Source organism: Prunus persica, chromosome G1 (genome assembly GCF_000346465.2).
Source record: "Prunus persica cultivar Lovell chromosome G1, Prunus_persica_NCBIv2, whole genome shotgun sequence".
In the NCBI taxonomy this organism is placed as follows: Eukaryota; Viridiplantae; Streptophyta; class Magnoliopsida; order Rosales; family Rosaceae; genus Prunus; species Prunus persica.
This window is the reverse complement of record NC_034009.1, coordinates 46,308,783-46,331,689: the sequence shown is the minus strand read 5'-3', so window position 1 is coordinate 46,331,689 and position 22,907 is coordinate 46,308,783. Positions and strand designations below refer to the sequence as shown.

At 35.9% G+C, this 22,907-nt stretch overlaps 2 protein-coding genes across 2 annotated transcripts; one reads left to right on the top strand and one right to left on the bottom strand.

Annotated features, from left to right (window-relative positions):
* On the bottom strand, positions 4,196-5,272 carry LOC109947699 (zinc finger MYM-type protein 1-like). The gene has a single exon (XM_020558537.1). The coding sequence runs from the start codon at positions 5,270-5,272 to the stop codon at positions 4,196-4,198; it is 1,077 nt and encodes a 358-aa protein (XP_020414126.1).
* Positions 9,114-16,534, top strand: LOC18789090. Its single transcript, XM_020555232.1, has 5 exons — positions 9,114-9,725; positions 13,322-13,431; positions 13,522-13,893; positions 14,389-14,995; positions 15,917-16,534. Exons 1-5 carry the CDS (start codon positions 9,488-9,490, stop codon positions 16,003-16,005), a joined length of 1,416 nt encoding a protein of 471 aa, XP_020410821.1. The 5' UTR covers positions 9,114-9,487; the 3' UTR covers positions 16,006-16,534.

The following is a 22,907-nucleotide window of genomic DNA, read 5'->3' as shown; positions in this document are numbered from 1 at the left end:
GATCTGAAACCTCCAAACACCCAACCCAATGAATATTTGCTTGTGAAAATCTCACTCTCCTAATCGCTTATACTAAAAACAAAAACAAAAAACTAATGATTCTTGCCAAATATGACTAGATCTTTTCCCCCTTTAGGTATTTTCCTTTTCCTCCATTTTAATTGCTTATAGCACGCTGTTTTTCAATTCATAGGATGCATGATAGGAAATTTAAAACCCAAAAGTGGCCCGGTAGGTTTAAAATTTTGAATTTTCGACCGTTCAAACATGTTTTTTGTTTTCAGTAATAATATTATTCAATTTCAAACATACGGGAGGGCTCCTCGCGATTGTTGCCTGCCCATATACAATACAAATCTTAGCACGTGCTGCGTAGAAATTGGTCGCTGCTGTTGAAAGAAAAAAAACTTTTATGAGCCGACAAATTGCTGACTCACATGTAGGATGGTGGGGCCCACTACTCTTCTTTTATATTATTTTTGCGTAATGTATAGTGTATTTGCTCACCGCCATTGATCCTCTTCATTCATTATCTTTAGAGGTGCGGATTGAAACCAAACCATTGGCAACCAAAGAGGAATTCAAGAATAAATTCATCAGTTCAATGAAGTTTAGGGTTTATAGAAACAGAAGTCGATGTATTTCTCATACAAGGTACATAAATTACGGACTCGTGCATTTTTTTTTTGGAGGTGAATGTGAGGTTATGCGTTCGTACCACAATACGAAAAATCGATAATTTCGCCTATAAAAATTAAAGAAAACTCACTTCACGCATGCAGGGGTTTGAACCCATTCCCCATTCTAAGATCTGCAGCCACTTAACCATCACGCTAGTCATCACTTTGTGATAATAAGCTATGGAATATGTATTTATAATACATGCGAGCTGTTTCTCAAAATAGAAATTAACATAATTACTTATTGTTTTATATTGTTAATCAGTTACTTAATTACTTAATATAATTGATTTCTTTTCTATTTAATCCATTTAATGTTATTGATTATTTTATTATTCATTATAAGTACTTATATTACTAAATTTCCCTTCAAATTGTTGCTTAATTACTTAAATCTCTATAATTATTTTCTTTGTTTACTACTTAATTCTTCCTTTGATAAATTTATTTATGTTATTAGTTAATTTTCAATCTTCACTATTATTTTTTAAGTATGGTAAAGTGCCTAATTTTCATGAAAAGTCAAGTTGGTTTAATTATTTTTCAATTTTTGATAAATAATAAATATAAGAACATGTACCATGTCCAATGAATAATGTGAAATAAGGTTACACATGTATCTTACCATGCAATTTATAAAGTGTAAAATATTGTACTAAAAAATGATAAATCAATTACTATGGGGTGTTTAATTCTCTTCATTAATCACTCCATATTTTCTAAGTCACGGAGTTTGTCAGCTCGCAATATAATCAACTTAAATCACTCAAACCCACTATGCAATGCATTTCCTTCTAATTTTTTGTGTCAAAATAATAGATGATTGACTAAATAAACTTCTTCTTAAGTTTCATTAAAAATTTCCATGTATTTATCACAATTTTTGTGGTTTTTATCTAATTTTTATCGATATCGATATTTTCCCGATATTTCCATCGATATTTCTGTGTTTTTGAACCACCGATATTTCCGAAACTATCGATATTTAAGACCTTGGTTCATACTACATATGTGTATGCAACATAAAGTAAACAAAATCTACGCAAAAAGATGCAAAATTCGATTCACAATACGAAAATTGTTTCTTGTTGTGCAGACACCATCCTAGTTGATTTACAAAATATTCCACTTCCTGGGCAATGCTGTACTTATCCTTTTCAGGCAAACCACAGCACTCAGCGGATGATCAGAAACTGCAAGCACACAAACAGATTTATTAACAAACAAAATCATAAAGAAAAACAATATAAGAGCTTTTGCCATGAAGAGGAAAAAAAAAACCTAAAACAATATCATGGCAATCAAAGAAACCATCAGACTGGCCAAGACTGCTTGCGGTGTTCACCCTCTGCAATGTTTATGCAAAATGTATTGCTTAAAATTTTTTTTTTTCTTCCGAAAGTACAACTCAAAAGACGAAGATAAGTTATGAGAGGCATAACTTGATATGAAATCACTATCGATTGTGTCATGAGCCATTGCACCAACCTGAACTTCAGATTAGTAAATGAAGTAATGAACCAAACACCTAATCTAATACCAAATGTGTAATGCAAACATAATCCCTTAAGTCAACTGCCTTCTGCGAACTCATGGAAAGGCATGAAGCGACAGATGTTTTCTGTCAAAGAAGCTTTTAAATGAAAACAGAACCGTGCACATTATTTTATTTGAGGCTTACCTATCTTGAGGGAATTGGAAGGTAAATGCTGATCTACAGGGTTCTTAACCACACGCAAGAGTCTTTCACGTCGACCCTGGGATTTAATCCTGAACTTTCGCAATAATTGTGCTGCAATATATATGAAGAAAGATAATAATGTGGACGAAAATAACCAAGAACAATAGTTCACTTTGTTATCAAAGAAAAACTAACACATCATAGCACAAAACTGTTGAAGAATATAAGTCCCACATCATAACACATCATAGCACATCATAGCTTAAAATAAAATATATAATGAATGGTTCTACTACTAACATCAACGAGGCTTTTTTGTGATAAAACCTCACATACTGGGCTTTATAGGTGGTAAAGTTAGGGATAATATCAATGTTGCTAGTAGTGGGCCGCTGTCCTCAATAGCGGATCCAGGAAATTTCCTTCCAGGGGTCAACCTCTAAAGGTTAAATTTTTTTTATACAAAATGCACCCATAGAAATGAAACGATAATATTTTAATTCATCATTAATAGAAAAAACCACATTACAATTGTCCACAACGAGTTTTCATATTCTGAAAACGTGACATTATAGTTTCATTAGCAATACAAGCAAACACATCTCTCTCAATATAAACAAGTAAGCTATCACTCAACCATTGATCTCCCATTCTGTTGCGAAGTGGACCTTTCACAATATTCATAGCAGAAAATGCTCTCTCCACAAAAGCGGTTGCAACCGGTAAAGTTAAGGCTAATGTGAGAAGCAAATAAACATAATTATATGTTCTATGCAACCCTTTCTCCACCATTTTTCTTGCAAAGCTACCAATCCATTTCAATTGAGAAAAATCAGTCATCGTATGCATATGATTAATATAAATCTCAAGTTGATCTTCAAGTCCCAAGAGATCTCGGGGATTAAAATCTTGAGGATAAAATTCAGCAAAACGAAGTAGTTTTTGTTTGTCAAAAGCTCTGAAAGAATTATCCGGACTCAAACATGTCAAACAAAGAAGTAACTTAGTATTTACCTCACTGAAGCGATGATTTAATTCCGTAAGTTGCCACTCAATGATTTGAATAAAGATGTCCACACGATAATGATGGAGGTGTGTTATTCTAGGAGCTCTTTGGTGTGATCTCCATTGAGCTACATATGCATCATCCATGTTTGGAACCAAGATATCATGTTTGACACAAAAGGAAGATACTTAATCAAGCAAGGCTTCAAATCTCTCTCATGTGTTGTAGTTGGTCCTTGCAAACTTTGACTAAAGTAATTGCATTCCCAATGTCTTGATATTTCCTTTGTAATGCTTGTGACAAGTCATTTGTGGCTCCCAATATAGATCTCATGAAAAATAAGTGAAATACAAACTCAAAAGATTGTATTTCTCTCAATGACCTATTTACTTCATTTAGATTATCAGTCGAGACATCCTCAATAATCAATTTAAGCACTCTCACCACAGATTTAAACATGGAGATGATACTAAGTAATGTACCATAATGTGAGTTCCAACGTGTATCACCGGGACGCTTGAGACAAGTTTCTTGATTTAAGCCTCGCTCTGTTGGAAAAGTATCTTTTTCAAGAACTCCCATAATATCCTTTTGGAGTTGATCTCTAAGCATATCACGATGCTTACACGATGCTCCAACAATATTAACCAAGCTATTGCAAGATGTGAAGAAAGTGGCAATATCAGCATTTCCATTCGTCATGGCCACAAGAGCTAATTGAAGTTGATGTGCAAAACAATGAATATAATAGGCACAAGGATTTTCTCTCAAAATCTGTGTTTTTTGACCATTGAACTCACCCTTCATATTACTAGCTCCATCATATCCTTATCCCCTTAGCATGGAAATACTCAATTCCTCTCTTGAAAACAATGTGTTAATAGCCTCCTTGAGTGAGGTTGATGTAGTGTCGCTAACATGTTGAATGCCCACAAACCTCTCAATTACATCCCCATTTTTGTCCACATAATGAAACACCATCGCCATTTGTTCTTTTACTGACACATCGCGTGATCCATCAACTAATAAAGAGAAGAATGCACCATCCACATCCTTAATGATTTTCTTAATAGTTTCAGTGGCACAAGCATTCACAAAATCTTTTTGAATTGTTGGAGCTATTAACTTGAGATTCCTGAGAGCATTTTCTAACACAACGGCTTTCACTTTCTCATCACGATCAGCAAGAAATTGTAAGAACTCCAAATAATTCCCTTTGTTGCTTGAAGTGTCACTCTCATCATGCCCTCGAAAAGAAAGACCTTGCCTCAACAAAAATCTCACACAATCAAGAGAAGCTGTCAAGCAAATACGATAATCAATACGAGCTTGCTCTGATTGCTTTATCAAAACTGTTCGAATGTGTTGCTTTTGATTCATAAGATCCGCACAATATTGTCTAGATTGATTATGAACACTTCCAACAGCTCCAACATGTTGCCTAATTTTATCTTTCTTCTTCCAATTCCTAAAACCCATCTCTGTGAAGGCATCACTACACCCTTGAGAAATTATGAAATTGGATTTGAAGAGATAACAATAAAAGCAAAATGCAACATCTTTACTAATATTGTACTCTAACCAGTCAAACTCATCAAACCACTTGACATTCAAGCGTCGATCATACCCTGAAAGATCAGTTTGTGAAAATGTGTGATCCTTAGGCTGACATGGACCCTTTTGTAGATATGCTCTTCGAACTTCGTCTCGAATGTTAGGATCATAATCCAACATTTGAGGTCGAAGTCCAGGGTCTGCAATAAGATTAGCCAAGATATCTTGCAACTCACTTTCTTTCGAACTATCCACATCACTTGAAATACCCACATCTCTCGAACTCGAACTATCCACATTATCCGAACTAGAAGTAGTTGATGCGAACCTTCTCTTAAAGTAGCGTTCCATAACTAAATTGGTAGAAATAATCATTCAAGCATCAACATTATAAATATAAAAAAATTGATTACTAACTTATGCAAACTAACCAAAATAAAATCTCTACTACTAATCAAATTTAACAAAATATAATTTAACATAAACACTAATTTATTCTAACTAACTAACCAAAATCAAAACCCTTAATTTAATCATGCTAACCAAGAGATATAATCTAACATAAAAGTAAAACCCTAACTTATTCAAACTAACTCACCAAAACCAAAACCCCTAATTTATTCAAACTAGCCAAGATATAATCTAACATAAAAATAAAACCCTAATTTATTCAAACTAACCAACTAAAACCAAAATTCCTATTTTATTCAAACTAAAATAAAAGCATAACCCTAATTTATTTAAACTAACAAACCAAAATAAAATCTCAACAACAAACAATAACAACAAATCAAGAAAAACACAAACATATAACAATCTTTACTAATTAATTAAAGCATAAAGAAATTAGAATAACATACCTTCAAAATTGAGGGACAAATCCACCTTTGAAAATTGAAATCATTTATGCAATTTGCTGCTGCGCCACTTTGCTGTCGCCGCCGCCACTTTGCTAGAGTCGCCGCCGGATTTGTGGGGGAAGGAAGTGAATGTTGAGTTGGGGATTTAGGGATGAGAGGTTTAGAGGTGAGAAGAAATAAGTTTTAACATTTGGGGAGGGGGGAATTATCGGGCAAAACATAACAGATCAGGTTGCTGCGCTTTTTTTTTTAATTTAAAAACTTGTGCCGAAACGACGTCATTTTGGTCAGTTTTTTTTTTTAAAGGCCTTTAGTGGAACGACGTCGTTTTGACGTCGAGCGAACAAAAAAAAAAAAGAAGGCCCGCACGTTTTGGTATAGGTTATAAAATAAAAAAAAATAAAAAAAGCTTTAGTGGAACGACGTTGTTTTGCCGTCGAGCGAACAAAAAAAAAAAGAAGGCGCGTGCAGCACACAGCTTCTTCTCCTCCATCTACGCACAGACACAGCTTGCCCTTTTGGGGCATTTCGTCGAACACTTTGCGAGGGTCAACTTCAACTGCTCTAATGGAGGATTTCAGAGGTTGCAAGGGTCAATTGACCACCCTTGTTCCTCTGTGGATCCGCCTTTGGCTGTCCCGTCTCTTTCTGAAAAGTTACTTAAGTTGCAACTTTCATAAATATTAAGCACATTATCAACGAATGTATTGAACTAATAAAATTCAAAATATACGAAGTATAAGATGCATATGATGAAATGTACATGTATATATACACCTAAAAAAAGGCTTACCCGCTTGTATCTGTATCGACACCTAAAAAAAGGGATATGTCGGCCGATATTTTCATCCTTGTCTATGACATTGAAAAACTTGATAATTTGAAATGCTTTGCTGATGGACGAAGTGGGGGATGCTTGGAATAATAAGCCTATAAAGAAAGAAGATTTGGATGAAGTGACTAGCTATAACAACTACTAGTAATAGTGGGGGAGATGTTGGCTGCGTGAAGAAGTGGGGCTGGGCTAAAAGATGGGGTGTCTGCTTGAGTGGGCGGCGAGGGTGCTTGTTTGGTTGGCTAAGTCGAGCTAGGGGGAGAGCTGGGAGGAGAGCGATGGAGGGATGGCAAAAATCCCCACGGGGGTGGGTCCTCGATCCTAACGGGGGGAGATTTCGGGGCCAAAAGGGTATCAGGTATGGGGATCCCCGAACTTGAAAAATCCCCGACAGGTATGGGGAGGGGATGGTATTGGCGTCCCCATCCCTGAACCCGACCTGAAATTATACATGTTTATATGTAAATAAATATATAATTATAATATTTATGTTTAACCTTAAGTTAACCTCCCTCTTCTAATTCTTCCTAATCTTCTTTGGAATTTCATATTGATGTGATTTTGAATGGTTGAGTTGAACTTTATTGTTAATTTGGGTGTATTGAATGATAATTTAATATGAAACTTAATGTTAAAATGTATGATAAATATTTTTTATGCAAAGGAAATCGGGGATTCGGGGCGGGTATAGGGGATAGTCTCCCGACGAGGACGGGGATGGGGATTCCCCGAAACTATTAAACGGGGATAGGTTTGGGGACGGGGGTGGGGACAGGGATGGTATTGTCATACCCAGCCCCTACCCGACCCATTGACATCCCTAGATGGAGAGATATTTTTGTTTTTTTTTCTTTTGATTTTTATTTTTAACTTTCAATAAATTTTTTATCTTTCCTTTTTTTTTTCTAGCTTTTGTTTGGACCGTAATGCCCCTCAACAAATAACGGCAGTTACTTTATTTTGAAAAAAAATTAGAATTTGTCTTTTAATTACTTAAATTGAAAACTACATAGACAAAATTGATTAAATTGAAACAATAGAGACCAAAGTGGTAAAAGTAGCAAACTACATGGACCAAAAACGACTTTTTGCCTTGTCTATCTGGGGAGATTCTCCAATAAGTATTTTATGTTAAGAATTGGTTACATACTAAAAGAAGACTTGTTCTCAACTCTACTAACTACTAGTTTACTTGCACCATTGCCCTTCGGCACATTTGCATAATTTCCCTTCGAAACCTAACTCGTGACACACAAGTATCATTTCTTTTGGTACCTACCTTGTGACACACAAGCATCTTGCCATTTGGCAATTGCCTTGCGACACACAAGTATTATGCCTTTCGACACCCCTCCTTCTTTCGGGATTTTACCTATCAGCACCTACCTTGCCACACACAAGTATCATGCCTTTTGGCACCCCGCCTATTGGCACGTTATCATTGACCAATTGGTACGATTTCAAGACTTTTCCCTTCAACATCCTTGCTTAGGCACCATAAAACAACATGATGGGGGACTTGGAAACCATTTGGTTTTTTTAATTCCCAAGTCATTCCCTTCAAGGTCCTTCTTACATGGGGACTTGGGGGGACTGGGTGTAGTGCACGATACGGCCTTGTAGACAAACTAAGAGGTTGCTCAGGACTCGAATTACAAGTCCCTAACCAAGAAGTACCCTCTTACTCAGGAACTTGGGGGGGGGGGGGGGGGGGAGAGGGTGGGGGACTTCTATTAGTATTGTGACTGGGAAAGCAACTAGAAATAACACCAAAAAGTCCCACTTCGACATATTGTAAGGGAGGACTCTCCCTCACCTATAAAATGAGACCACTCTCTACTTTTAAAGGGTGTTATCTCTCTTCTTCCTCTTCTCTTTGGGACCAACCCCTTGTACTACATCATCACAACTTATTATAATGAGAACATCTCTCTGTGGATGTAGCCCATTCAGGTGAACCATGTACATCTATTGTCTAATGTATGTATATATCTCACATATCCTAAGTTATGTCCAATTTTGAGCATCAACAAAACCTATGAATTATATTCTCATGTCTAACATCTACTCTTCTGAAGGTCGTTGGGCTGATTAAGTAAGAGTACGTCAGAGGATACAACACATTTGTGGCTATAAAGTTCAAAGTTTTAATTGGGGTGGAGCTTAGTAATGGTATTCATACATTTGTTTCAGGTCATGATAAATGGTGATTGGTGTGTATAGATGGACTAAGGTTAGGTTATAAGTATTATATAATTTATTGTCCTTTTACATTTAAAAAAAAAATGATGTGAACTCATACTTACATTGGATTTAAATAGAAAAATTCAAAGTTAAAAACATACATAAAAAATTAGCAATAGTGTTGAAATCCACCATGAATATGGTAGATAGCCACTTTTCAAATTAAAATCATTGTGGATGGAGCATTTTTTTGGTTTCACTTTTGTAAGATAATATTATCCATCAATAGCTTCATCTCTTTAATCTTTATGCTCTCTCACACTTTCTTTTTCAAACTTTGCTTCTTCTCAACGTTCGGTAGCCTAAAGAATAACTTGGAATAAAAAAAGATTAAAAAAAAAGAAGAATAGACTCAGTAGAGGAGTGTGTGAGTGACAGAGTGTAGAGAGAGAGACAGAGAGAGAGAGAGAGAGAGAGAGAGAGAGAGTGTGTGAGTAAAAAACGAAAAGAAAAGGAAAGAAGGTTATTGTCCTTTTAATGGTTTAAACAGGGCGATACCCACCATGAACACTTGTCCCTCACATCTTCACCTTAATCTTCTTCTTCTTCTTTTGCTTCTTGTGTCCTTTGTATTCTCTTCTCTTTAGACTGAGAAAGAAAGAGAGGGAAATCCCAGATGCTCTGCAAATGGGGAAGGGTGAGCAAAATCTGCATCAGCAGCAGAGTCATGGGGGTGAAAATTCTTCGGAACTCATCTGTCCTGGATGTTCGATGGTTTTTAATAGAATCGCCGAAGACTTCAGCTTTAGATGCGTTTTTGTGTTAATTCTCAGCTTATCAATTTTTCTCTCTGGGATCTTCTGGATCCTTCCTTACCGTTCAACCAAGTCTGGGTTTGATGCCAAAGAGGCAATTAAGCTCAGTGGTATGTCCTCTCTCTCTCTCTCTCTCTCTCTCTCTCTCTCTCTCTCTCTCTCTCATCTATATATAGATATATATTTATATATGCTTCACTTTGATTCTTCTTTTATTTATTTATTTATTTTTCATTATAAGATTTTTCTGATGCTTTGAGCAAATGGGTATGTGATTTATCTTTGTTGTAAATTTGGGGGTCTTTGAATGTTTTAAGCAAATGGGGTTTTGGCAGTTTACCTTGTTGTGTTGATGTGTGGTAGTAGTTTACCTAATTATTAGGGATTTTTGGTGATTTTAAATAAATGGGGTTTTATGGTTATTTTAGGGAAGGCGCAAGTGGTATTACACTGTGTTCTATAATTCAGGTCTTGCAATGTTTCACTCATCTGGCTATATATAGGATATGGCATTCTCGCTTCGTTTTAAGCATTTCTGATGTTCTGAGGAGATGGTTTATGCGTTATTTCACCTTCTGGTTAAGTAGTTAAGTTTTCAAGGTGTTTTGTGGATCTGGTACGAGTTAATTCACCTTAAATTTAGGATGAGGTGGGAAAGGAATTGGTTCTCTCATGATTTCTCATAATCTTGTGCGTGTGCACTTGCATACACTCCTGTGTGTCCTAGTTTCCTTGATGCTATTTTATATATGTCAGATGTGTGGCTCTGGCTAAAGCACAAACTGAAGATTATCATGCACAGATTTGCTCAGTACGGAGCTTTCCCTTAGATTTAGTTGAATTCAGGAGCATTTATGACGCTTAGGGTTGATGGATCTAGTTAGACACTAAGACCTAAATAAGTTTCATATTTCCAGAAATGCTTTTCTGCTGGTGGTGGATCTACTATAGGCTCGGAAGTGACCATAATGTCCTGTCATGTCAGAATTGCTATTCTAATAGTTACCAATAGATGTATTTGTCTTAGGTGTGCATTCACGAGGAACAGGGCTTCTGCAGTTGACTGCAGAGGTGAAAATTGTCTGAAATTGGATATCTCACCACGTAGTCTGCGTTCATGTAGCCAAATAATCTGTTTTCCATTAGTGGAAATAGCAGTTAATGAATTGTGTGGAATTACAATGTTAATGGTCTATGTTATTTCTCATATGTTTTCTCTGAAGTTGATTCTTGGAAAGAACTGAGAATAATAAATGTTTCATATTCAAGAAAAGTAACTTTTTATTTCCTCATGAGAAAGGAAATAGATATATACCTACGAAAAAGGGAAATAATTGACCAGCAGTCTTAATAGTTCTACTGATGTAGAGGGTGGTTATAGAGGCCATTTCAAGTTACAACTACACAAAGGAACAAAAATCAAATAACATATTATTCCCAGGATCAAGAAAGGACAGACTACACCAAAATCATGCTACCCTATCTCCATCTACTTTTGGATATTCCTGATGCAGGACATTGCAAGTTATGTTGCCTAGGGTTATGGTGGCCGTGGGCTTAAGATTGGAACTTTTAGAAGTAAAATATTTTAGCCAACAAACAAGCTGTGTATAATTGCTGTAATTTTAGAGAAATCAGAGAGATGGAGAAGAATTTAGAAAGAAGAGAGAGGAGAAGGTAGAGGGGATATGAAGGCACCAAGCCTTAAAAAACACTTATAATTTCATTCATCCAAGACTCATAAAGTATTATAGAAATATCCTTAGATTCATGATGAGTAACAGGAGACTCCTTTAAAACTTAAAGATATTGTGTTTTCCTAAGACCAAATAAATAGACTCTCATACCAATTGACTTGTACTCAAGATTAATAGCAATTGACCCAAATATATACTCTTGCCGTTAAGTTGTAGACTTTGAACTTTTTAGTTATTATCTCTTTTGATTTTCTGATTATTGTACTACCATGGGCATTTCTCTTATTCAGTCTCCTATTAAGTAAAAAAGAATGATGATAGACCTGAAAAGTTTTTCCTTTTTAAGAATAAAAACCAAAAATTTAATTGTAATGTAAATTAACTCATATAAAAAACTTGTCATGCAACCAAATTGACCTTAACGACATATGAATTCTGAGCAGTCTAAGAGTGTGCCTGGAGAATTTTCCAAAAGAACCATATCTGTTTTTAGTATCTGCAATGCCAGACAAAGTAAAAATTGTTACACAAGATTTGTATAGGTTACTATCGTGTACTTGTGATGAAGCAGGATACATCTTTATGTAAAAGTATCATGGCGAATCATTGAGTGGTCTGACCCTATTTTGGTGCCTTCTCCATTTATCCGAAAGAGAAAGATTGGAAAACAAAAAAGGGGGTCTGAGTTTGTATTAGAAGGTTAGATTAAAAGTTAATGCCCTAGCAAAAAATAAAAAAAAGTCAAGTAATGCCATGACAAATTCTGTTGCTAGATCTGTGATATTAATCACAGTCTCTTTGTTTATGCAGATTGGGGGCTGCTGTGTATCGAGTTTTTTGTGCGCTTTGGTTTCTTGTTTGTTGCTTTAACTCTGATCAAAATTGCCTGCTGATAGATTTTATTATTTTAGCTTCCGGGAACTGGTTGTTCACTGTTGTTGTACTTTTATCATTTTATTTTGATAATGGTGTTTTTCTTCTTATCAAAATAATAATTTACATAATTACAGTAACAATAATAAAGAGTAATAATAATGATAATAACAATAGCATTTGTCAATAGTAAATTCTAGAGAAATATCTTGTTAGGAAACACTAGTTTTTATGTATTTTTGGTCTCGTTAGAAAAGACTAGTTTTGATGATACAAGCAACTAACCTCAAATGCAAAATAAAAAACAATTGTCAACTTACGAACTGGAACTCCAGTATCCTAGCAATTACATAAAATAATATATACATCGTAATATTAGTACTGCCATAAACATGTTAGGTGTCATGTAATTCCCAAAAGTAAAGCATGTCCTACCATGCCTAAAACACAATACTCTAGGATCAACAAAAGTTTATGCCTCAAAGATAGAATGTGGATGGACAGAAATGTCATTATGTATAGTGAACTATATCAATTTCCAAATTTGGGCAATTCAGAGGTCTTAAGACAAATGTTTTCAGTCTAGGGATACCAACCTGAGACTCACTGAATTTCACCCCAAACAACTCCAAAAATCAACTGGGCTCCTAATGACTGCATGGTGCAGCGACTGGATTCTAATGCATGCATATTATTTGAGGGCAAGAGGCAATTAGATATATGATTATAGTAATTGGGGAAATATATTTTTTGATATTTCGATAGATAAATATAATTATATTAGTCTAGGCCGTATATGTGATTATGGTAATATTGTACCAATTTGCTAATGTCGGAGATAATTGCTGCTGAATTAAGACAACCCATTTATGTAATATCTTTGTACCTTCCATACCAGAACAATCTTTTTCACTGGTCGAAAAAGAAAAAAACCATTTAATGTTTTTAGAAATTAAAGATTAATTGGAAATTTGATATTTCCAATACTATTTTTGATGATTTGGAGCTAACATGCATGTTCTTTATTGCTTTAACCTTTCTATCTTTTTATTATTAAGATTTAAGGTTTCTGATTTCGTCTCATGCTTACAGAAGTAAAAAGGTGAATGCTTATGTGTTTCTTTATCTTTTTCCAGCCACAGTTCAGGCATACTTCAGACTGGAAAAGCCAGTTATGGACCTTGTTCCACACATCAGAAGATTAGAATATGATATCAATGGGGAAATAGGTGTCCCAGGGACAAAGGTACAATTTCAAGCTTTTGCATTATATACCATATCATATTGCTTTCATGCAAAGTGAATCGTCAAACTGAAGTATGCTTATTCTCAACAGGTGGCTATTTTGTCCATGCACCAAAATGATGCATATAACTGGACTGATGTGGTTTTTGGGGTTCTTTCCGATCCAATAAATGCTCCAATGATTCCAGTGTCCTTAAGTGTACTGAGGTCATCTTTCGTTGAGCTGTTCCTTAAGCAAACCAATCTTACGGTGACAACATCAATTTTTGGGCAGCCATCTATGTTTGAGATTCTGAAGTATCCGGCGGGAATCACTGTGATTCCTGGGCAATCTGCTTCGATCTGGCAGATACCCCAGATCCTGTTTAATTTTACTCTCAATAATTCTACATCAGACATAGTGGAAAACTTTGTTCAGTTAAAGGAGCAGTTGAGGTTTGGATTGCATCTAAGGTCTTATGAGGTATAACACCACTATTTGAGTAACTTTTCGCACTGTTCTTTCCAGGCACCAACTTTTGGGCTTCTGATTTATGAACTTTGGTACAGCACTATTTCCTAAAACTTTAGCTGTTAGAACGTGGGGCAACAGTTTATTTAATATTCTAACATGCTGGAATCATCATTTCAGATCCAAACCTTTCTTATAGCTGCTAAGTTCTGCACCATACATGAGATCTATGCAAGAATTGTTTTCAGTTATGAAATATAAATCTTAACAGTTATGGAAACAAAGACACCAAAAAGGTAGCAACATAGAGTACCGACCTTTCTTCCTGAAGATTTAAAAGGATAATGTGTATACAAGTGTGCATTTTCCAAATTTAAATGTCCATCTGGATTTTCATAGTTGTTAAGGACCCATATTATCAACTTAAACAATCTTGGTACTGGATGATGCTCTCAAGTTTGCATTGTACTTTAGTGATAAATAAGTGCAATTTTTCTCTTCATGCAGAATGTATTTTTGCAAATTACAAACAAATTGGGTTCAACTACAGATGCCCCAGTTGTAGTTCAAGCGTCTCTCATGTCTGAGTTTGGGGGCATTGTGCCACAGAGATTGAAGCAGTTGGCTCAAACAATCACTGGTTCTCCAGCAAAAAATCTTGGCCTTGATAACTCAGTCTTTGGTAAAGTTAAAAGTATCAGTTTATCTTCTTATCTTAAAGGTACACTTACTGCAACCTCCCCTACTCCTTCTCCCGCTCCATCTCCAGAGCCAACAATTTCTCCATATCCTGCTTCTCCAGTTCACTCTCCAGCACCCTCACCTGACAGTAATCATCTCCCACCAGCACCATCCAAGGTAGCCCCACATCCTCGTCCATGTCCATACCACGGTTCTGGAATTCCTCCAAGCTCCTCACCAACTTCTCATCCTAACCCTACTGTTCCTCCTACTTATGCACCTAATGGTTCCCCTTACTCGCCTTCTATGAGTCCCTCATCTCAATTGTCTCCCCATGTGTCACCTGCACCTGTAGTGTCCAATGCTCCAAGTCCAGGAAACAAGGGAAGTGCACAAGACTTAATTTCTCCATCACCTTCCCCATCCTTGTCATGTAAGTTACAAGCAGTAAGATTTACATTTTTTTTTTCCTCCTGTTTTTTAGTTGGCATGTATGTTTGGTGACTTAATGCATTATGTTGTTTGTTTTTTATGATTTTGGCAGTGTTAGTTATTCATATAGAATGCAGGCTCAGAGTTGGAGTTTATAAGAAATTATGATTCTTTGCTGTGTTAATAAGATATTAAGCATCTTTATTCATAATTTTGTCTTTTGGCAGTAGAGGTTTTTCTTAATTGAAAATAGGCCCCTCTGTAGTTGAGGTGTTGGTAGTCAGTTTATGTGACTTCTGATCTCATGAGTTGATAAGAGTAGAAATTGCCTGCTTTACTAATGCCGGGTTACGAGAAGTTAATCCTATAGACCAAAGAAATACTATTTGAGGTTTAGCAAGATTTAATTTTGAATCTGGTTATTTCTGCTAAATCCTTTGATTGGCTTTTCAATGCAATTAGTCATATGGCATACAGTTCATATTCAAATTACATAGGTATTTTATACAAGAATATACATTTGGAATTATATGAACTTGTCTACAAAACAAATATTTGAAGCAGATTTTGGAATCCTTTTGGATAAACAAATATACAAAATGAAATTTGGTGCAACCTTAATGGAGACTTGAGAATAAACTTTGACTTAAAACTGGTGGGACTAATGTGATATGATGATGAACCGAAATCAGTAATGGAATTTTAATACTGACCTGATCTGTAAAGAGCCAAATGTATGTAATAACTTAGGAATGCTGCAGCCATTTGACAACCAAAACAAATAAGCTAATGTTTTGTTAGATGCATCCATGGACATTGTCTTTTGCTGATTTCATTTACTTTTTGCCTTGCTTTGCATGCCAAATTATTTGATATTTACATCTGATATGCAAGTTAATCACATGATGTATGCATTTTGCAGCTTCAGCAGTAGGACCTTTCTACAAGGAGATCCGTTTCTTGGAATTTTCAGGACTCTTGATCTTTTATCTCCTCTGTTGGTTACGTTGATGGTTCGTTTTCTCTATGCAAAGGAGAATTTGCAAGGCATACAAAAACACAACAGCACAATGATGTGCCATGCTCAGTTTTGTTTTGGCGAGGATGGTAGAGTGCCCATGTGAAAAGTTTGACACAACAGGTTCTTTATGCAACAACACATATAAAAGTGAATCAGGAGATGATTGCAGGTCAAAGCCAAAAAGGTGGCAGGCCTCTCATCTCTCTTTTACATTTGTAATGTCGCAACTACCGGGCGGTCATTCCTAAGGGAAAACCTCCTAGAGATAGTGTGACCAGTTGAAGAATACTTGGCTTGCAGAATTTTCAAAGAGAACCTTATCTTTCTTGAAATCAATTGTAAAATATGCAGGCTCTTTTTGAGCATTTGCAATGCAAGGCAAAGTAAAAATTGATACACAATTTGTATAGGTTAGTATACTTGTGAAGGAGCGGTGACTACGTCTTTATATGAAGGAAAAAAGTATCATGGTGAATCATTGAGTGGCCTGATCCCTTTTTGGGTGCCTTGTGTTTTTAATTACAAAGTGAATCAAAAAGCCAAATAGTTCCTCAAAGAGGCCTTGTTATGCTCTGACCTTGGGATGAGGTGGCCTCTCCTATCCCTAAACTTTTCTTCTTTAAAAAAAAAAAAAAGAAAAAAAAAGAAAAGCAAAATAGTTGTAGTGATTTTTGAGTTTTTGTTTGCACCCACAAAATGCTCATCTCTCCAACTTTTCTACACTCAACATGAAAGCTTAAATTGTTTACTTCATCATACGTTCTATAACCTGTAAATTACCCTTAGTAGGTCTATACTTTTATTTTCTTGCTTTGGTCTATGTTATCTATTTGCTTGGAGATTGCCACTAATAACCGATACCTTCCGATTTCTTATATAGAGATGAGATCTTATTATGTTCAGGCATCTATTATCTAGAGATCACACACCAATGGCTTTTTTCAAGCGCTGGGACAATGCCCTCGGATTCCACAGGCTGGAAGCTCTCCAATTTTTTGTCCCTGGGGGTGTGGTGAGCGTATAGCCGATCGGCCATACTCATGGAATATATTTAAGGAGTGCAGCCGCTCGGCTATACTCTTGAAATATAGTATTTAAGCCAATCGGCTAATTTAAGGCGTACAGCCAAACGGATATACCTTTCAAAATATATTATTCAAAGAGTACAGCCGATTTTTCGAAAACTTGAATGGCCTTTTTTTTTTTTTTGGATTTCTTTTTTCGTGGCGGTTTGGCATCTCTGCAGATACATTTTTGTCAATTCTCAGTAATATAATCTGGGTGAAATGCAGTTTTTGGATCCATAAGAGGCCTAGGTATGCCCTGACCTTGAGATGGGGTAGCCTCCCCTCCTCCTAAACACATGCTAGAGCTTTCACTTCATATACTGCAAGGTGAGTCTTGTTTATGGCAAGGAGGTGCAGCTCATTCTGGTGAATTTGGATGTAAGTATCTGACAATGATCTCAACTCCTTCCCATCTGGAGTCTGCAACAATTTGCTTCTCTGTTTTTCCCATACAAAAATCTGAGGGTCAAAACGACGTCGTTAAATAACAGAAGTCTAGCCATGTGTAAAAGTAATATTGTAGTTTCCAATATGCATCAGCACCACAAGAAACTAGTACATTCAGAGTGTTCGAGAAGGTAAGGCTAGTGACTCTCTTTTGGAGTGACCCTCAAGCTTCCTTGTAACCTGCAAAATATAAAAATCAAGGCAATGACAAACTTTTCGGGTTTGCTTCATCACAACATCGAGCATGATTTGTTTTTTAACAAGAACAAACAAATTACCTCGTATGAGTGGAGATTGTATATTACAATGGTGGAATTATCCATGCCAATAACAACTATACCATCATCTCGGGAGTGAAAAGCAAGACATGTTGCCGCAAGTGGCGGTGGCATGACTTTCTTCATCGTATGCGTGTTTACGCAACAGATTTTTATGAGTACAATGAGTTAGAGCATGAGAAATTTGCAAACAGAACCTAAGTATATTGACAAACAAGATTTGGGAAGTTTTGGCTGGGCAAAGAAAATTTCAAGAATACTATGTGTTGGGTTTACCTTAAATGTTGTCATGTCAAAAATGGAGATCACCCCTCCTGTTGCTGACATGAGATATGAATCATTCTTGGACAAATCAAAGCAGGACATAGAGTCTTCAGGGTTGATGCTGGGCAGGTCATTGTTCATCAGCTCTAAGCCACTCCTTGGTTTCCATAAATTAGGGTGAACCTTGGGAGTTGCCTGCGTTCAATCAATATCATTAGAATCAAATGACCAACTGTCGCTTCGGTTTCAATTCGAAAGGAAAGAGAGGAGAAATCTAATAGGAAAGAATTATGGTTTCAATTCGAAAGGAAAGAGAGGAGAAATCTAATAGGAAAGAATTATAAAGCATGTCATTCTTTACCACTCCACTAGAATTAAGGTCCTGTGGCCATTTCCAGAGAAAATGAATGCCATTTGATGCTAACACCAAAATGGCATCACCTCCATTTGTGTAGAACAGCCTTGATATAATGAGAAGCTACCAAAACATTTTAATGGCGAAATTTGGAACTTAAATATTAGATATTCCCAAGCTGATATGCTCCTAATGCATAGGCAATGAAAAACTACAAATCAGTCTCAGAATTGAGAGACCTCATATTGAATTATTTATTTTTCTTTTTCTGAAAGATAGAGTACCTTCAAACAGAATTGCAATTATGAAACTTAAATATAGTATAGCAGCAAGACTATACTATTTATTTTATTTATAAAAATAAAAATTTATTTATTTATTTAAAAAAAATATATGGAACGGCCTAGCCCACCTAGGAGGCCCATTTTTCGAAAACTTGAATGGCATTTTTTTTAAAGAATTCTTTTTTCCTGGCGGGTCTGTTGCAATTATGAAACTTTAAATATAGTGTAGCCGCGCGGCTATACTATTTATTTTTATTAAAAAAAAAAGAACTGCCTAGCCCGCCTAGGCGGCCGATTTTTCAAAAACTTGAATGGAGTTTTTTTTTCAGATTTCTTTTTTCCTGGCCGGTCTGGCATCTCTGCAAATACATTTTGTCAACTCTCAGTACCATAAGAGTAAATCAAAAACTCCCAGAGAGATGCAAGATAATATAGCTGTTGGTATCGGTGGCAGCTTCTTAGGTCCTCTTCAAACAGGTTTAGATGATTCTTTCCATGCATATATTTTGCAGTCTTGTTTACTATTTCGTGTGAGTTTCCTTGTGAAAATGATTACGCTTTCTTTTCAATAAACTTTGGGTAGTGTTCACTGGTTTGATTACATTTTGCAGATCCAGAGGCAATCGAAACAGCAAAAGGGGAAGGCAACTGCATTTGTAAGTACTTACGTATCAATTTTTAAGTGATTATTTTCCAGTTCTCTATATCAATGAATTAAGAGCCGGTAAGATGCTAATGGTATGAATCCATGTCTTGAGGCTTTTGAAGTGATTTCCCACTACTGCTGTCAAACATTGCGGATTAGCTTTCTTTTAGCTCCTTCATTTTAGGACCTACCTGATTGGAACAATGAGATTGTCTGTGTTCATGAGTTTATTTCAGTGGCATAGTTCTTGAAGGAGGGATGCATTGATCTGTTAAAGACATGTAGAGAAGCATTTTGTATTTGACACGGCACATAGGATTTTAGGACATGGCATGCTTTTGCTAATGCTTTCAAATTTTCTTTTATTTTTTATTTTTGAAAGCAATCTGTATTCTGTGTGTTTGGTTGCAGTTGTGGTGGTTGAAGAAACATAGCCCATATTCAGAGACTATGTTAGATGCATTCTCTGTGTAAATATTTTTGGTTGTAGTCTTGGAAGTTGGGTTAAGGGATCAGATGCATTCTGTAAAAATCCACTAACATGGCCCATAAAGAGTGGCAGTATTCCATTTCTGATATTTGCAGTTGTGGTAGTTTCGAAGACCTTTACAACAGCTGAAACTATGTTGAATGTTTGAACCCTTAGGGAATGGATTTCATCTTCTCTCGGGTTAGTGCACTGCTAGCACTTCTTCAAGTATATGAACACGTTGTTTCAGTTCAGGATTTTTGCTTAATAATCTTTGGGTTAATTTAAACAAACGTGAATGAGCTTGGGAGCGGGCGGGAATGAATCATATTTGGAATAGCTTAGTAATTTTATAATTGAATAATTTTGTCCTCAAGATGGTATGATGGAGTGAAGGTTTATTATGTCTTTGTAGTTAATCATTGAGTTTGTCAGATAAAATGTAAGTTTTGAAGATCTGCCTGCTCCTCTCTCTTTCTCATGATTGAGCGTAACAATTTCAGGCTTGATGCAGTTGCAAAGCATATGGAATGGTAGCAGTCAGCACTAATCTTACAGTATGGAAATTTCCTTTTTGTTCTCTTGCCTTTAATTGATTAAACATTCAGATTATCACTAAATTTAATTAACAATATTTCATTATCCGTTGGTAATTCTGAATTTATGTGCTTTTTCCTTTTCGATTTTGACGGTGATGCTATTTATTGAGTTCATGAGGACAAAGGTTCTAAAGATATATCCTTGTTATTTCTATTTCATATTGACATATTGGAGACATCAAATCAGGTTGAGAGGAAAATTGTGAGGGTCATTTTTTGAAGAATTAAACTTAGTTTACCTAGACTGCAAAATGGTTCTTTTTCATTGCTCATGAGTTTGAACTCCAGCTCTTCAGTTAACTGCATCTAGAATATTGGTTTTGATCATTTTTTCATCCCTTTCAATCATATTTCAATGGATTCAGATGTTGAAGAACTGTTCAACGAGCATAAAGATCAATTTTCTCCGATATGAGCAGTCGAGTCAGTGTAAAACTATGAGGGACATCAGCGTAAGTTATGCATCTGCAGCGGCAAAGGTAGATGCCTGAAGATGTATTCTCCTTGGAGACATTAAGCAATTTAATTTTCATCAAATTGACTGTAATGTTTAACTCAAGTAAATATGCATTTCATGAACCCTCATAGGGTTCCTCCTGCTTGTAGATTGCCACTAATAACCGATACCTTCCGATTTCTTATATAGAGATGAGATCTTATTATGTTCAGGCCTCTATTATCTAGAGATCACACACCAATGGTTTTTTTCAAGCTGGGACAAATGCCCTCGGATTCCACAGGCTGGCAGCTCTCCAATTTTTTGTCCCGGGGGGGGGGGGGGAAAAGCGTATAGCCGGTCGGCTATGCTCTTGAAATATATTATTTAAGGCGTACAGCCAAACGGCTATAACGTTCAAAATATATTATTCAAAGAGTACAGCCGCCCGGCTATACTATTTATAAATAAAATAAAAAAAGAACCCGCCTAGCCCGCCTAGGCGGCCGATTCTTTTTTCCTGGCGGGTTCAGGCATCTCTGCAAATACATTTTTGTCAATTCAGTGATGTAATCTGGGTGAAATGCAGCTTTTGGATCCATAAGATGGGAAAAAAGAGTAAATCAAAAACTCCCAGAGAGATGCAAGATAATACAGCTGCTGTAGAAGAGGAAAAACCCTCATCTTTTCGGCCAAGAAATTGCTGAATCATTGGTTGAGATTCAGTTTAGTTTTACCATGCATATATTTTGGTTTTAATTTATGTTTCAATTACTAGGCATATATATGAAGCCTCGTCTGATCCTACTTTCTGCAACAGGAACACTTGGAGAGCAATGAGGGTGATCCTGAAGGATGTCATTGCTGTTGGCATCGGTGGCAGCTTCTTAGGTCCTCTTCAAACAGGTTTAGATGATTCTTTCCATGCATATATTTTGCAGTCTTGTTTACTATTTAGTGTAAGTTTCCTTGTGAAAATGATTAAGATTTCTTTGGAATAAACTTTGGGTAGTGTTCACTGGTTTGATTACATTTTGTAGATCCAAAGGCAGTCGAAACAGCAAGGGGAAGGCAACTGCATTTGTAAGTACTTACGTATCAATTTTTAAGTGCTTATGCTTTCAAATTTTCTGTGTGTTTATATTTGAAAGCAATCTATGTTCTGTGTATTGATTGGAGTTGTGGTGGTTGAAGAAACATAGCCCATATTCAGGGACTATGTTAGATGCATTATGTGTGTAAATATTTGGTTCTAGTCTTGGTAGTTGGGTTAAAGGATTATATGCGTATTTTATCTGAGGATGAATGATTCCGGTCTAAGGATATTCTAATAATTTGCTTTACCCTGTGTGCAATCTTGCAAACGTTGATCCTATTGACGTTGCCAGAAATACTACCCTTGGTAAGCATTTTACTTACGTGTATAATACAAATATTAAACGGAAAAATACTAAATTCTTTATATGTGTATTATTATCTCTTTACTGACATCTTGTGTTGTTTCATTATGCTTAACTTTTTGTTATTATATATCCCTTGACGTTAACCCTTACGAAATTTGGTGTCAGTGTTTGCACTTGACAGCTTTTCCAGAAGCTGTATCCAAAGGAAGAATTCTTTCCCGAGACACCCTCGCTTGAGAATTTGGAGGATGACATTCCGATTAATCTAGAGGACTGATAGTATTAAGCCATAACCCGAGTCTTTATTGCTCCATTTTAATTTTTCAATAATACATCCGTGTTCTGTACACATCTTAAAGACTTGGTAAAATTCATTTTTTTAAAAAATGCAAACATGCAATACGCTTATTATAATTATACATGTACGTACATATTTTTCATGTTTCAATGATACACACAACTTTACATATTATACATATAATTCTCACATATTATTGAATAAACATAATATATATTAAAAAGGTTTATATTCTTTTTTTTTATAAATAATAAATAGTATAGCCGGCCGGCTATACTCAGTTTTTTAAACAGTGTATCCGGACGGCTATACCAGGTTTTGCTAGATTTTGCTAACTTTTTAAGAA